The 15,636-nt window shown below is 36.9% G+C and overlaps 1 protein-coding gene and 1 long non-coding RNA gene across 2 annotated transcripts in view; one reads left to right on the plus strand and one right to left on the minus strand.

The window, feature by feature from the left end:
- Positions 1 to 15,636, plus strand: part of LOC309608954 — a 1,139,914-nt gene that overhangs the window by 8,152 nt on the left and 1,116,126 nt on the right. The gene's annotated exons all lie outside the window — the stretch shown is intronic.
- NUP37 (nucleoporin 37) overlaps positions 5,370 to 15,636 on the minus strand; it is a 41,481-nt gene continuing 31,214 nt past the window's right edge. The window contains exons 7-10 of the mRNA XM_082349675.1: positions 9,095 to 9,276; positions 8,561 to 8,611; positions 6,118 to 6,211; positions 5,370 to 5,633 (exon numbers count right to left, since the gene is read on the minus strand). Coding sequence (XP_082205801.1) covers positions 5,520 to 5,633; positions 6,118 to 6,211; positions 8,561 to 8,611; positions 9,095 to 9,276 — 441 coding nt within the window. The 3' untranslated portion in view covers positions 5,370 to 5,519. The remainder of the gene's footprint in view (positions 5,634 to 6,117; positions 6,212 to 8,560; positions 8,612 to 9,094; positions 9,277 to 15,636) is intronic.

The raw sequence follows: 15,636 nt of genomic DNA on the forward strand, positions 1-15,636 counted from the left end.
AACTTTTTGCTAAGATGGATCCCACCGCAGAGGCCTGTGGGTGCATGTCCACAAATATTATGGGGTGGCGCCCCCTCCCTTTTTGACACCTAAGGAGCCTTCCTGCACATGTGTAGACAGGGAAGTTTTCCTTGACCTCGGGAGCGGGCACCTTATCTCTTTACTTTAGCAGAGCTCAGCTTCTGCCACTAGCTTTGTCCTTGGAGTGTCTGGGTGAGAACAAAGCTTCAATTTTACTCCACTGGACAACCACCAGCTGTCTGGCCCAGAGGCCCATCTATCTCCCACCTCATAATCATTCCTCATCCAGACTCTCAATCAAACCTCTTGTTTTAATAACCCCTAAAACATTGTGCCCCGCTTTAGAGGAACTGGTGCCCCTCCCAAATCCAAGTGTCTTGTAAAGTGCCACTTCTCTTAATCCATATAAAGCTCCTTGCTTTCATCCCTCATTTGATACCTAGCACATTGTGACCATGTGGTATTGCCAACCTATTTGTAATTTCTTTGAGATCAGAGGCCAGTTTCCATTTTATATTCCCTTATACCTATTACAGAGCCATGCACATGATAGATAGCAGTATCTGCTTATTTTTAAGTTAAGAATTTATTATAGGGAATTCCCTGGCAATCCAGTGATCCAGTGGTTAGGACTCGGCGCTTTCACTGCTGGGGCCCAGGTTGGATTCCCTGGGGTTGCGGAACTAAGATCCTGCAAGCCTTGCAGCGTGGCCGGAAAAAAAAAAAAAAAGAATTTATTATAAGAGTGAAATATTTATTTATGGAAAACATAAAGAAAAAAGCATAGAAAGGAAAAATGTCACCCACAATCACTCTACTTGGAACTAACTGTTACTATTTTTATAGAGCCAGGGTATTTTATCTTGAATTCACTGTCAGATTTTTTTCCCCATTGGTGGGGGTATAAATGAGGTGGGCCTCAGTCATTTGCTTTGTACACCTTCTGTAGTACTCTGTCCTCTTCATAGAATAACCCTCTCCATTTATTTAAAAAAAAAAAAAAAAAAAAAGCAAATGATGCCACTATCAGCTGCTTCCAATTAACCTCCTCTGGCAGTTTCCGTAAATGACTCAGCACCTGGACTCCTTAAAGAGGTCAGGTTATTTTGAATCACAACCTCATAAAATCACTTAACGCTACTCTGTAGGTTCAATATAAACATTTCTTCCTGTAGCCTTGTTTCTAGAATTCAAAATGATCATGTTAGAACCTTTCCTTTCCTATTACCTTTTTATTTATTTTATTTAATTAATTAATTAATTAATTAATTTTTTGCTATTACCTTTTTAAAAATGACTGGGCCGGAGAGTGTGAGCCAATTAGACTAGGAAGGTGGTTCACAATATTTTCCAGTATGAGAAGCCCTTTTTAATAGAAAAAAATTTGAGGAACCCCAGATGATTGTGGCTCGATATTTAATATTCATTGAACAAATACATACACATTGTTGAGGATTTAAAATGGGAATATTAAATGGAAATGGGTTAACTATATTGAGAAATTCATCTTAAAATCCCAAATTTTCATTCAAAGATAGTATTTGACTCGTTTTTATTTTCCAGGCCAGGTTCTATTAGTTTTCCTATAATATATTGCTTTAGAAAATCTTGCCTTTTACTTTTTACATAGGCAGGAATAATTAAAGTATTCTGGCTTTCATCTGAACTAGAGCCAAACCTGTGGTCACAAAATAGATACTGAGATGACAGGCACACCTTGGCATGAGGGAACTTTTTAACCCTCTCAAGATTCTGACTGAGATCTTCAAAAGCCACTCTCTTTGAACTGGAGGGAAGGGTTCATTGGCAGGTTGATTCCTCCTACTACCTGTTAATGGGTGTTTTGGGGGAGGAAGTGGGGAACGGCAGGACGCCTGAAGTCAACGTCTGCTAGAATTATGTGGGCAGTTTGGTCTGGGGGCAGTCTATGTTATCTCAGGACCCCAGGAGTTCATGGCTTCAAAGGAAAAAGAGGATTGTGATGGTGGTAATATGACTATTGAGAAACCCTTTCAATAATATCATATCTTCCCAGTTATTTGCCATCAACAGGTTGGGACCCAGGTTTTATAAAGATTATACACACATGTAAACACAGCTACTGTGGTAGGTGGGTGGAATGATAGGGAAAGGAATAGGTCAAAAACACTGACAGAATTCCAGAACTGCTCCAAGGGTTTGGGGTTTAATGTATTTGGTGGGGAGGTCCAGGATGGGGTGAGACTTCTGAAGTAGCTGTATATAAGATCAGGTCCTGTACTTGCTCAAAATTAAGTGCCAGGGAAATCTTACTAGAACTCTATGGATTTCAAGTGAGGGATGCTTGCACAGATGTTCTCCATGGTACATCAATTTGGAGAGAAATGCAACATTAGCTGTGCACAACACAGCTTGAGGCACTTGTGTCCAACTCTCAGGAGAATCAGCCCTACAGAACATTTAGCAAAGTATTTAAAATTCCAGAGAGTCTAAATTTTAATGGGAACCCCCCGCCCCCTTTTTTGTAGGCTGGAAACCAAAGTGAGCTAAGCTATTATACAATTATTATGATAAAATATACCTGAGTTATTTTATCTGTAATAAGTAAACATCTAGTTTTCATTAGTACTAGTGGCAGAAAGAACCAGCAATTAACCAAAGAAGCATTAAAGGAAGAAAAGATGGTAGAAAGTTCTTTAAAAAGTAACTTATATTGGTCTGGTTTAAACTTAATGTCAGCTAAGAAATTCATTTCTTACAGTTATAGTTTAAGTAAAAATGAACCAAAATGAACTAATTTGTTTAGACAGTTTCTACCTGCTTTATCACCACAGTATAATTTATCATTAGTTGCCTCTGGCTTATTTTAGAGGTTAGTTGTCTGGGGCTTATTTCCTTTATACAGTCTCAAAAACAGAGATTTCCTAAAACAGGATTAGAAAGCTCTTCTTGAGATGGTTGCAGAGATTAACCTTAATTTTGGCCAAAGTCTAATCTTGTCTGGATTTGGCTCAGTGATAAGACAACAGCTGTGTTTATAAGAAAGATCAAAGTTTTGTGTTTAACCACCATTAGAAGCGAAGAGACCAGCAGCATTTATTGTTTTTTACTACAAAGGAAGGAAATAGGCACTCAACTCAATATAGCACTAAAAAATGCAGTTGGTAGAAATGCTTATTTCATACACCTTTAAATCTATTGGGTTACTCAAATTGTTTGCAAAGGCTGAGAAACCTGGTGGCCCTCCCCTTTCACTTACCATTGTTCATATGGATTTTATAAGCTCATATAAGTGTTACAAGTCCCAAGGTAGTGTATTCTGTTAAAAATTAGTCGAGAAGGCACACAACTTTATAACAAAGACATGAGTTAAACAGAAATAAGCTCATCCAAAGAAATTTCCAGGCAAACGTAATTTGATCCTCATAAGGGCAACAATTGTTTTTACTAAGGTAGTTCAAAGAACAGCTGAAAAGGTCAGCAAGAAGATTCAAAGCTTTTGATTTCCCATGAAGTCTGTGTCCATGCATGCAAAAGAAACTGGTTGAGTTTGAGTAATGGATATGTCATCAAATGTGTATTCGATTTTGCTTTTGTGAAATGAGATCCTCAAAGCTGATATCCTAATTATTTTGTTGTGTTACTGCACTTAGTGAACAAATGGTTGCTATAAATTAAAGCCATGTTAATAATAACAACAAAACAAAACTACCTATGTTTTATATGGCATATTTCTTTAAATGTATAATCAGAAACAAATGTGAGCTGTTTTGAAATTCTTTTCCAATGCCTTGTTAAAAATAAATGTTTTCGAATGAGCAAGGTGTTAGATTAAAGAAACAGAGTGTTCTCTCCTGTCCCTGTTGTTGAGCATACCAACAGCTTAATAAAGATATACTGGAACAGAATGCTGCTTCTGAGGACCTGACCAGGCTCTTACCAGGAATATGTGGAAATGGACCATCATAATGTTCATTTTTACTTTAAAATATTTTATTTGGGCCCAGAACTAAGGGTATTACTTGGTATGGTCTAAAGTTGGGTTAAACTGAGTTTAACTTTTTGAGCTACAGAAAAATATGGGGAATAATTTGGAGCAAATAACTTTTTCTCTCTTCAGAAATTAAGTCTTGGGCACAATACTGTCTCATAACTTCCCAATCAGCATTTCTGGGATAATGTCAGATTTTGGACAATTACAAAAAACCAGACACAAATGTGCAAACCAGATTTCAATTTCTTCTCCACTGACATGAGATTTAAAACAGCAACAGGAACATTTCTAGGTCAGTGTCAATATGTAGTCACAAATTACCAAAGTAAAACAAACTGGCGAGCATGGGTGTGCGATTTTGTGTTTTTGGCATGGGAGAGACATTGAAATATTCACAACATACAAGCCAAATCATAAAAATAAAATGAGACTTATGATCCCATCATTTTGAAAGCGTAGATTTAGTTCTGACATCTTGCAGATTTGTGATATCCTGACTTTTGCTTCAACAGTCCTAAATAACACAAATTTTAGAACATAAGCACAACATTTTTTTCTTTCTAAAATGTTTGTAAGTGAAGCAATCCTGAGGAAAACAATTTCAACAGAAGAAAAACCTCTTAGGCATATTTATAAACAAGGAAAAACTACAACACACAAACACACACACAATCAGATCTCATATTATTTATCAGGAATTAGAAGTGATGACCAATAATTACTTCCCCATTAAACATTTCCTCCTGTTTCAGTCTAATTTAAACATAGTTATCTAAGAACAAGGTGCCATCTCAGAAACATTTAAGTTTGGTAAGAATGGTGAAGATTTATAAAAGGCGGAGGGTGTTAAAGGTATTAAATCATAAGTTATTTTTCAAGGTAAGCTTTATCCCATATATCAGATGTTCTGAGAACGCTGAGAGGTCCAGTCAAAAGGAATTTGCATATAGTAAATAAATAGGGTTGAGTTACGTAATGAGTCACATTTTAAAGAAATTGAGAATCATTTCTTATATTAAGTTGAATAATAATCCTTTATAATTACTGAGGAAGTTGTAATAAGACCCCTACATATATAGGTTGCTAACAAAAATGCATATACATTCATCCCCACCTATACATTCAACCATTTCCAGAGTAACACTGAAAGGAGAGACCTTTTTTTCCTTTTGTAAATGTTTGTGTCTTTGAGAATTAGGAAAACAGTATGTATTTAAGGTATAGAAGATAGGACACATACACTTTGGAAAGTCCTGTGATAAAGTCAAAAGCATTATGTTTCCTTAATCATCTCTTTTCTAGAGCTGCTGAGTCAACTGTAGTCTTAAAGATGACTAAAAAAAAAAAAATACACACACAGAATAGAGTAGGAAAATAATTTTTCAAACCATCAACATTTTATTTAAAAAAAGCAATTGGAACATTTCTAGATCTTACAGTATATATTTGATACAAAAATAAGGAATTCTCCAAAATGCGTACTAAAAATACAGTTTTATGGATCTAAGTACACAGAAAATTTATTTTACATTTCAGTCACCCAAAATAACAGCTTGTGGTCTCCTCCGATTGCACACAGTGGGAGACTTCTATGCCAGGAAAGGCCAGATCCAACGGCTACAGAACCAACGAGGATGGGCTATAGAATATGTGAAGAATTAAAGAAGCTCAATACATTACCGACATTAATAAATAAAAACTACCCTTCAAAAATAAGAAATGCATTGAAAAATTGTCTTTTTTTTATAGTGGAAACAGAATTAAAAAATGTGCTCCCTCAGAGGTGAAGTACACATTAGAAGGATACAAATAATCTATGAATAATTGGTGCAGTCCAGATTCTAACATTTTTGCAGTCTAAACCAACCAAGCAAGCAAAATTATTACACATTTAAATGAAGAAGGAAATAGAAGAAATAAAATGCTTCTTACATGAATATTGGCAAAAAGCCTGTTACCACTGGTGATTTAAACATCAAAAAATGCTTTCTCTTTCCAATTTAAGCAGGTAATAGATATTCATAAATGTTTTAGTTACACATTACAAATCTGGGGGGCTATAAGGAGAAAAGTAGAAAACACAAATTTAAAACCACATATGCCACCAAACATCTCCACATTACCTGAGGGTGTCCTAAATGATGAATTTGAAACTGGCTTGCCATTTTTCCAGGATAACCAGTGGTTGCAAACAAGTTTTCATTAATTGTGGACCACCTAAGAAAAGACAAAGGATGAAAATCAGTACAGAATCCTACAGACAATTATATGCTTTTCTAAGATTGGTTATTTCTTTTTATACAAAAATGATAATTTTATAACCCTAAATTTGATAATATGGCTTTACAATCAGACTGGGAATTCCAGGGAAGTTAGCTATAAATATTTTCTCATTCTGTGAATATTTATTAAGTGCTTACTTATCATGTGCCACTTTGTTAAATTACAAAGCTCCACAAGGTTAGCAGTTCCTTTCTTTTAAAAAATTATTTATTTATTTATTTATTATTTATGGCTGTGTTGGGTTTTTGCCCCTGTGCGAGGCAACTGGACTCTCCCCAGTTGCGGCAAGTGGGGGCCACTCCTCATCGCGGTGCGTGGGCCTCTCACTATCGCGGCCTCTCTTGTTGCGGAGCACAGGCTCCAGACGCGCAGGCTCAGCAATTGTGGCTCACGGGCCTAGTTGCTCCGCGGCATGTGGGATCCTCTCAGACCAGGGCTCGAACCCGTGTCCCCTGCATTGGCAGGCAGACTCCCAACCACTGCACCACCAGGGAAGCCCAAGCAGTTCCTTTCTTATAACGAAAAGGCTGACAGTATGATAGGAGATACAAACAAGGAATGAGACAGATAGAAAATATTTCACAGTGCAATACATTAAAAAAAACCCCATACATTTAATGTTCTTACTGACATTTATTTTAAAATTAGTGATAAACTTATGAGTTTAAACTCCTTGGAATCATGTAAACACCTGGAATATATAGATGTTTAAATATTCAAGTATTAAGGCATCATAGATATTGGAATACAATGAATGATCAAGTGTTAATGGAGCTCCAGCAACAAGCCCAGCACTATAATAAGTGCAGTAGGGGAGGTACAAGGGGGAAAAAAAAAGATTCCTCGACAAAAAACAAACAAAAAACCCCCTAAAGTCTAGTTTAATGTGTGGCAGACATTATGTGTTGCTTGTCCAACAGCCAGCCTATTCTGCCTTTTTTCTGTGTTAACTGAACCCCAAATATGTTCTGGCACAGTGTGTCTAACCCCAAGGGATGAGACACAACTGGTATAAGGCAAAGATAGCAACCCCCAATAAAAGGGGTGCTCCTTCGTCTCCTCTTATTTTGGACAATGTGGTATGAGGCTATGGTGCCTGGAACTCTGGCAGCCATCTTGTGATTGGGAAGCAAGAAGCCAAAGCCTGTCGTTGAGGCTGGCAGAGGGAAAGGTCTGAACTCTTAATGACATCAGTAAGCTACTAAACCAATCCTCAGACCGCCTCCTCCAGACTTAGGTACCACAGTTCGTTGATTTTCTTTTTAGCAACTGGAAGAAAAATGTTTAAAACTGAAGTATAGTTGATTTACAATATCGTGCTAGTTTCAGGGGTACAGCACGGTGATTCAGTTACAAATATATATATATATGTATTTCTTTCCCTTATAAGTTATTACAAAATATTGAGTATAGTTCTCTATGCTATATAGTAGGTCCTTGTTGGTTATCTATTTTATATATAGTACTGTGTATGTGTTAATCCCAAACTCCTAATTTATCCCTCCCCCACCCCCCTTTCCCCTTTGGTAACCATAAGTTTGTTTTCTATGTCTGTGAGTCTATAGTTTTGTTGATTTTAAAATGTGTATTTGCTCACATCTCTGAAATCAGGATGCATCTTATAATCTATGGCATTCTTACATTTAGTTGAATATATTTTTTTCTTAGGAATACATAAAATAATAGTGTCCCCAGGTTCTACAATTTTATTGGGGGTATTTTAGATTTGATGAAATACAGCACATAATAAATGTTCTAGTGACTTTAGTCTCTGTTAGTAAATTTTCCTGAGGCCGAAAGCACCCTAATGACTACACTATACAATGCAGTATTACATAAAAATGAATGAAAAAGAACAAGTACATTAATTTACATGGAAAAAAGGTCACAGATATATAATATCCAGTGTGTTCTCATTTAAAGAACAATGTAGTTCATATGCATAAACGTGGGTCCACCTACATTTTACGTCTTTATCAGCACAAAAAATAAGAAAGCATATGCTTCAAATTGTTGAGGTGGCATTGGTGGAGTGGCAACATTTTGTATTTTATAAAAATTTTCAAAGAAAATACTGGAAAACAATCTCTCACCCAGACCGAAAGACAAAAGCAAAGACTTAGTTAGGAAAGTAAAACATCCATTTATAAAAGAATCAGAGAAAAAGAAAAAAATCAGTGCAAAGGAGAGGACTGGGAAAGTATTCCAGGAGTTGGTGCAGCATGAGCAAAGTAACCAAATTCAGAAAATGAAATTATAACCCCAACAAAAATGGTACATTACCTGAATAAGCAGGCTCGATCCATGTGGACAGGTCTCTTATCTTGAGGGTAACTAAAAGATAATATTTTATGTTTTATGAATTACGTGTTGGTCTTAAGTAGAGGGACTTAAATTAAGGTTTAAAAAGTATTTTCTCTTTAAAGAACACAATGCCCAAGGTATGTAAACTGTGGCAAAATTCCAAATAAGCACTGAATTAAAATAGCTGAAATATGATAAAGACATAAACATGATTTAGAACCACTGCAGAACACCATCATTCAACAGGGTCAGTGTTTTTTCTTCTTTTTTTAACATAAGTAAACACTGCTCAGATCAAAGATCTCCTCCTCTGCCATTTTTCTTTGTTATTCTCAAAGTAAATCTGTAAAAGCCATCTCTGTTACATAAAAGGCCATAGCTCTGGCCCTTCTACAGGAAAGACTTGCTTTTGCTCTATAGTGTGGCCCAGGTATACAAGAATGGGTCAATGGATCATACAGCAATAGTGACTGATTTTTTGGTAAGCAATAGATAAATATACTAAGGAAGTACCTGGACCGAGTAATATCCCAAATTAACCAATCATTCCCTGCAACAGCTCCAACTTTGAAGGTGTTTTTTAAGCACCAGTGTGCTGACATTAATGGCATCTGTTCTGATTCAAGAGATAAAATAGCCTGTTGAGCCAAAAGATCATAAAACCGAATTGTTCCATTCTTCTCTGCAACCATCAACTGTAAGACAGAAAAATAAAGAAAATTCAACCACCTAATTTACTAACCACCTAATTTACTAAATCTGAGAAGGAGGCAGAGATTCAATGTCGTACATATAGTAAAATGTAAACATTTGCATATATTACAAATCGGAGATCAAATGCAAAGGAAATAAGACAAGCCTAGGTAAAAATCTCTATCAAATATTAAAAAATCTCATAGTAAACGGGCAAAAGACAGACATAAGAAAATTGGATACAATTTTAAATGATTATGTATGGTCACCAGGAAGAAGAGATCAGCCTAAAGATTCATTCTGGGTAAATTATACATACACACACACACACACGAGTTATTCACAGTAGGTAAGGTTCTATAAAGTTGCTGCAAACACTGAATTAGCGGGTATCAAACCACTGATCCTAAAGGAAATTAAAGGGTTCAGTTCTATGAGTCTCTGATCACATTTTTGTCAACTGATCAATACATAATCTTGTGTGTTTCTGTTTAAAGACGTCTTATTTAATATATATTGATTCATTAACATAGAACTCACAGGCAGCAGCACTGTAACTCATGCCTGAACAAAGCTTACCTAACACGTAGTTTTTCCATAAGGCACATCACAGCCTTCCTGAACTTAGAAACACTAGGTAGCTCTTTAGCAGTGTGCTTGGGGGCCATTTTACACAGTGACAGAAACTCCCAACAAAAAGCATAAAAATGTGGCACTAAATAGACTATGAATAGGATACTTGTTTACAATATGAGAGCTAAAACAAGAAGGCAGAGTACTGCCTTATTCAGCCTTAGCTGGGAATGTGCACATTAGCCAACTCAAATTTTTTGTTGCTCTGTGCATGTCTGTGACTGTCAAAGTGTGATGGTGTTGATTTTGGGGTTACAAATAAATTTTAGTGAGTAGGCAAATTTGCAAATGTGGAATCTGTGGATAATGAAGATCTACTGTATACACACATGTATATGTAAAACACTATGCCATGTTCAACAGAAGTCCACAGTAAAAGACACGATGCTGGATCTCAAGAAACTTTCCATCTAGAGAAGAGAATTTGAAAAAAAAACTGTTCATAATTTTAGGCGAAATACAGTGGGATGCAAAAGAAGTAGTGATTATTTAGAACATGGGTAGTCTTTAAAATTAGGGGATTCTTAAGAGAAAAGGTGTAATTTAAAACTATTCTCAGGACTTCCCTGGTGGTCCAGTGGTTAGGACTTCACTTTGCAATGCAGGGAGTGCAGGTTAGATCCCAGGTTGAGGAGCTAAGATCCCACATGCCTCGGGGCCAAAGAACCAATAGAAGGAACAGAAGCAATATTGTAACAAATTCAATAAAGACTTAAAAAAAAAATGGTCCACATCAAAAAATCTTTAAAAAAGTAAATAAAACTATTCTCAATAACAGGAAGTCAATGACAAATATACAACAAAAACAAGTGCAACATTGAGCTTTACATGCCATGCCTTATTTAATCCTCATAACCACTATCTGAGGAAATTGCTATCATTAATCCCATTTTTCAGAAAGGAGACCGAGGTGCAGAGTGATTAAAATAACTTGTTGAAGATCTCACCACTAGCCTGTGGCAGAGCCTGGATTTGAACTCAGGTCTGAACCCAGGTCTAACCACAGTGCACATGTTCCTTACTACAAGACTAGATTATCAAGATTGATAAGTGGTCTGGTGTGCTATGTATAGTCAAGGGTGGGGAAGGACGGGAAATGGGAGGAGACCAAGGAAGACTTACCTGGACCTAGTAAAAATACTTGAGACTTTGAGCCTGTCTATAAAAATCTTGAGAATTTCAGGTATAACTTATGAACGATGGAAGGGCCAAGTCTACCCGGCCCAGGACCTAAGCCAGGAGAGCCAATAAAGCACGGGGGGTTACGAGTGCAGCTTCTTCAGTCAGGCTACCTGGTTCCGCTCTCAGGAACTGTAAAGACCTTGAGCACACGGGGCTAATACAGTATCTGCTTCATAGGGCTGTTGGGGAGGATGGTACCAGTTAATACAGTTGACCCTTGAACAAGGTGGGGAGAGCCTTAGGGCAACTGACCCTCTGCACTGCTGAAAATCTGTATATAACTTATAGTTGGCCCTCTGTATCTGCGGTTCCTCCCTATCACGGTTCCTGCATCTGCAGTTTCAACCAACCAAAGATCATTTAGTACTGTAGTATTTACTACTGAAAAAAAATCTGTGTATAAGTGGATCTGTGTAGTTCAAATCCATGTTGTTCAAGGGTCAACTGTACATGTTAAAGCGCTTAGAACTGCTTTAGCACAGAGTAGGCACTCAAAAAACATTAGCTATTATAGTTTGAAGTCAGATTGAAAACTACTTTCTAGCAAAAAAAAATTATTTTGGTTATTTAGTGTTTCTAAAACTGTGCTCAATGGTGACTTTTATTTGTTGTTGTTGTTGAAAGAGCAGATAGAGTAAAAAAGTTAATTTTTTAAGTTTCAGAATTGCTGGATCTAAAAACATTACAGGGGAATTCTTCTTGGACTTTTCAGAACCATAAACAGTAATTTGTACTGACTTTTCACAGGGGAAATATCTCAAATAGCAAGGAACACTGTAGTACTTGAATCAGACTGAGGTCAAATCTGTGACTGTGTGATCTAGGGCAAATTAATCTTTTGGTGCTTCAGTTTTCTTACCTACAAAATAGATAGAATAATGCTACCAACCTGAGAGTATTTGTGAAATTATATGAGAGAACTTACATGAAGTACTCAGCACAGCTCCTGGCACTGAGAAAGCATTCAACAAATGTTGATTGTTACACCTCATTTCATTTGGCAGCTCTAACCTTTTCTCTTAGGGTCAGAGAAAAGGATGTCCTCAGTCCAAACCCTCTGATCCCATGACATCCTAAATGCTTGCTTCTGTTATTACCACCTGATGAAATCCTAGCTCCAACTGTGGTTTATTGGACTTAAGAGCTTCGCTTCTAGAGATCTTCTGACTTTTGTAACTTGATGATGATGATGATGATGATGGTGATGGTGATGTATCGCCACGCACCTTGTGGGATCCCCAACCAGGGATCAAACCCAGGCCCCGGCAGTGAAAGTGCTGAGTCCTAACCACTGGACTGCCAGGGAATTCCCTATTAACTTTACTATTAAATGCTAGTGTTTGCTTTGTGCTTTCCACATTACATGGCTCTTTTGTGTACTTTATATCTCACAAGATTTTCATAAGAATTTTATGAGATAGGTGATCATGGACCCATCTCTCTTTCTTCTCTGGCTCCCTCATTTTCATCAAGACCAAGCATAACAGAACAAAAATTCTGGGCTTCATCTGATATGGCAGACCAATGAGAACCACTAGATTGTTTCAGTAGTAATAATAGTGTCAACAATGACAAGCAGCTGAAATTGACTGAGTGCTTATTATGTATCAGGTTTTCTTTTAAGGACTTTATAAGTGTTCACTCATTTAATCTTCATGAGCTTCCATTTTACAAGATGAGGAATTGAAGGTAGTGATTGAGAGAGGTTTTGTAACCTGCCAGAGATCATATAGCTAGTAACTGGTGAAACTGGGATTTAACTCCGGGTAGTTAACTCAAGAGTCCATACCTTTAACTGCTACTCTGTGTTGCCTTTCTGTAATTTTAGGTTTTTGAGTTTAGTAGTGACACGATGAAACTGATATTTAAATATTAATCTAACTGAAGTAGGCAAGAAGAATCAGATTGAAGAGCCAAAGATTTTAGAAACAAGGACTGGCAAGGATGACTTGTGAGAATAGAAAGGTGAGAATACACATTAATGACCAAGAGGAATGTACTGTAGTGACAGTGAAGAAAAACTTAAAAGACCTGGAAACATTTGCATATAGGAAAGGAAGATACCAAAGGTGATTTCAGGATATTTGAGTTGATGCGATTTAGAGCAGGGATTTCCCAACATTCTGAAGTCATGGGAACAATAAAAAAAAAGGAGATGGGGTAGGGTGAAATTTCAGTGTTATATAGAAGAATAATAGAAATTAACTTAAAGCATATGGAAGAAAGGGATCTCAAATAACCATAAATTAAGATATAAGTTTTGGGACAGAGGTTATAATAAACATCCTCATTTCTCAACTAGGTCACAGTTTTTGGGTTTTTTTTTAGGTCACAGTTTTTAAAAAGTGGCCTATGATATTTATATATGGTAATATTAACATTTTGGTAGATTCCTTGATTATGCTTCAAGTAGACTCACTGCTACAGGGGAGAAATCTAGACATAAAATTTAGGACCTGGATTCAGAAATAAGATTTACTTACACATGGAAATAATCCCTATATATGTAATATGAATAAATCAGAAAATTGCGCTCATGTACACATACAGAATATAATTCTACTGATAAAATATCCAACAGGCCTGAAACAAGTTTTCATGGAATCCCAGAGAACACACTTATGTAGTCTGGGGCATCTCGGCTCAGGATTATCTTGAAGGCTGTGAGCAGATCTGATTAAAACTTATGTCATCATTCTACTTAACAAGATTTTGATTCCAACACTTAAAATCTGTGTAACTGTATATACATGTTTTTCTTACTTATAAGTCAGTGTGTAACTCAATGACAAGGACTTTATTCATTCCTTTATCCTCTATTATAATAAAGGGTATAGTATGGGTGAGAACTACCCCTTACAACAATTTACAAATACATGGTGAAAGAAGAGTTAGCAGTGGAGGAAGAAAAAGGGAATATACATGCATAGATGCTCAAGAGGACGAGAATAATGCAGTTTTAAAGACCAAGTGAGCAGGGTTTCAAGGCAGAAGTGATCAATAGTGTAAAAAGCTGCCTTGAGACTAAGAATGGAAGAAAAGCCCATTGGATTTGTTAAAAATATCACTGATGACTTTTGAGAGAGTAGAGGAGACTGAATAAGATTAAAGAGTTAGATCAAGGGATAGGGAAAGAGGAACTGAAGTTAAGAGGTGTTAAGTGATGGGTTCAAATATTCAGAAATAAAAGGTGTGAAGAAGATAGACTAAAAAGGGGAAACAGAAGAACGTAATGGTTAAGAGCAAGACATATGGAGGAGGTTGCTTGGGTACACATGCCAATTTTTCCAGTTAGTAGCTGTGTGAACTTGGGCAAGTTACTTAACTTCTCTGAGCTTTGGTTTCCTTATCTGTAAAATGAAATCATCACAGTACCCATCTCATAAGGTTGCCATGTGGATTAAATGACCTAACTTAATATGAGATGCTGACAATGAGCCAAGCATATATAGGTACTATGTAAGTTTCTGCCATGATTAATCAAGGCTACCTTTTTGTGCAAGTGTGAGGACAGAAAAGAGTCATGGAGAAGTATGAAGACATTACAGGGCTATGAAAAGCAGGATGCCTAAGAACTAACGTGAACTCCAGACAGTGGAAGGACTAACTTTAAGAAGATGAACGTGGCAACTTCTTAGATCCTAGGGAAGGATAAAATAGAGCAATCCCCAAGAGAAGATACTGGCAAATGAGAGAACTCTTGGTGAATGGCTCCTATCTTCTCAATGAAATTAAGTTAAGGTCAATTGATAATAACTCACAGTGTATTTTTGAATTTTAGAAAGCTTTACTATGAATAGGAATTGAATACCACTGCAGCTAGGTCAAATTTGCCTTAAGCCACTGATGCTTTCTGTTTATAAACTATGGCTCACGAACATGGATTTAACTTTTTTAAAACAAATACTGCTTACTAGATAGTCTGGGCATTAGTTTTTAGATCATAACCTATCAGAGGGCATGAAAAGTGTACTCTGAATAAATGCCATTTATAGATGATGACTGTCAAATAAAAACTTAATTACAGAGAACTTTTAAGGTTCTAGATTAATCCAAATGCATTTGTGCTAATTAAGAGTCTCTGAGGGCTTCCCTGGTGGTGCAGTGGTTGAGAATCCGCCTGCCAATGCAGGGGACACGGGTTCGAGCCCTGGTCTGGGAAGATCCCACATGCCACGGAGCAACTAGGCCCATGAGCCACAACTACTGAGCCTGTGCGTCTGGGGCCTGTGCTCCACAACAAGAGAGGCCGCGACAGTGAGAGGCCCGTGCACTGTGATGAAGAGTGGCCCCCGCTCGCCGCAACTAGAGAAAGCCCTCACACAGAAACGAAGACCCAACACAGCCAAAAATAAATAAATAAATTTAAGAAAAGAACTCTCAAAACAACAGTAAGAGAATAGCCCAATTAAAAAAAACATGTACAAAAAACCACATTTATTCCTTTAAAAAAAAAAAAAAAAGAGTCTCTGAGGTGGAAAAAGTCATTGATTTTTCTCCTCTATGTGTGCAAGTATTACACATGTATATGTCTTTTCAGCTAGATA

Source organism: Balaenoptera borealis, assembly GCF_965194805.1.
Source record: "Balaenoptera borealis genome assembly, chromosome: 13".
In the NCBI taxonomy this organism is placed as follows: Eukaryota; Metazoa; Chordata; class Mammalia; order Artiodactyla; family Balaenopteridae; genus Balaenoptera; species Balaenoptera borealis.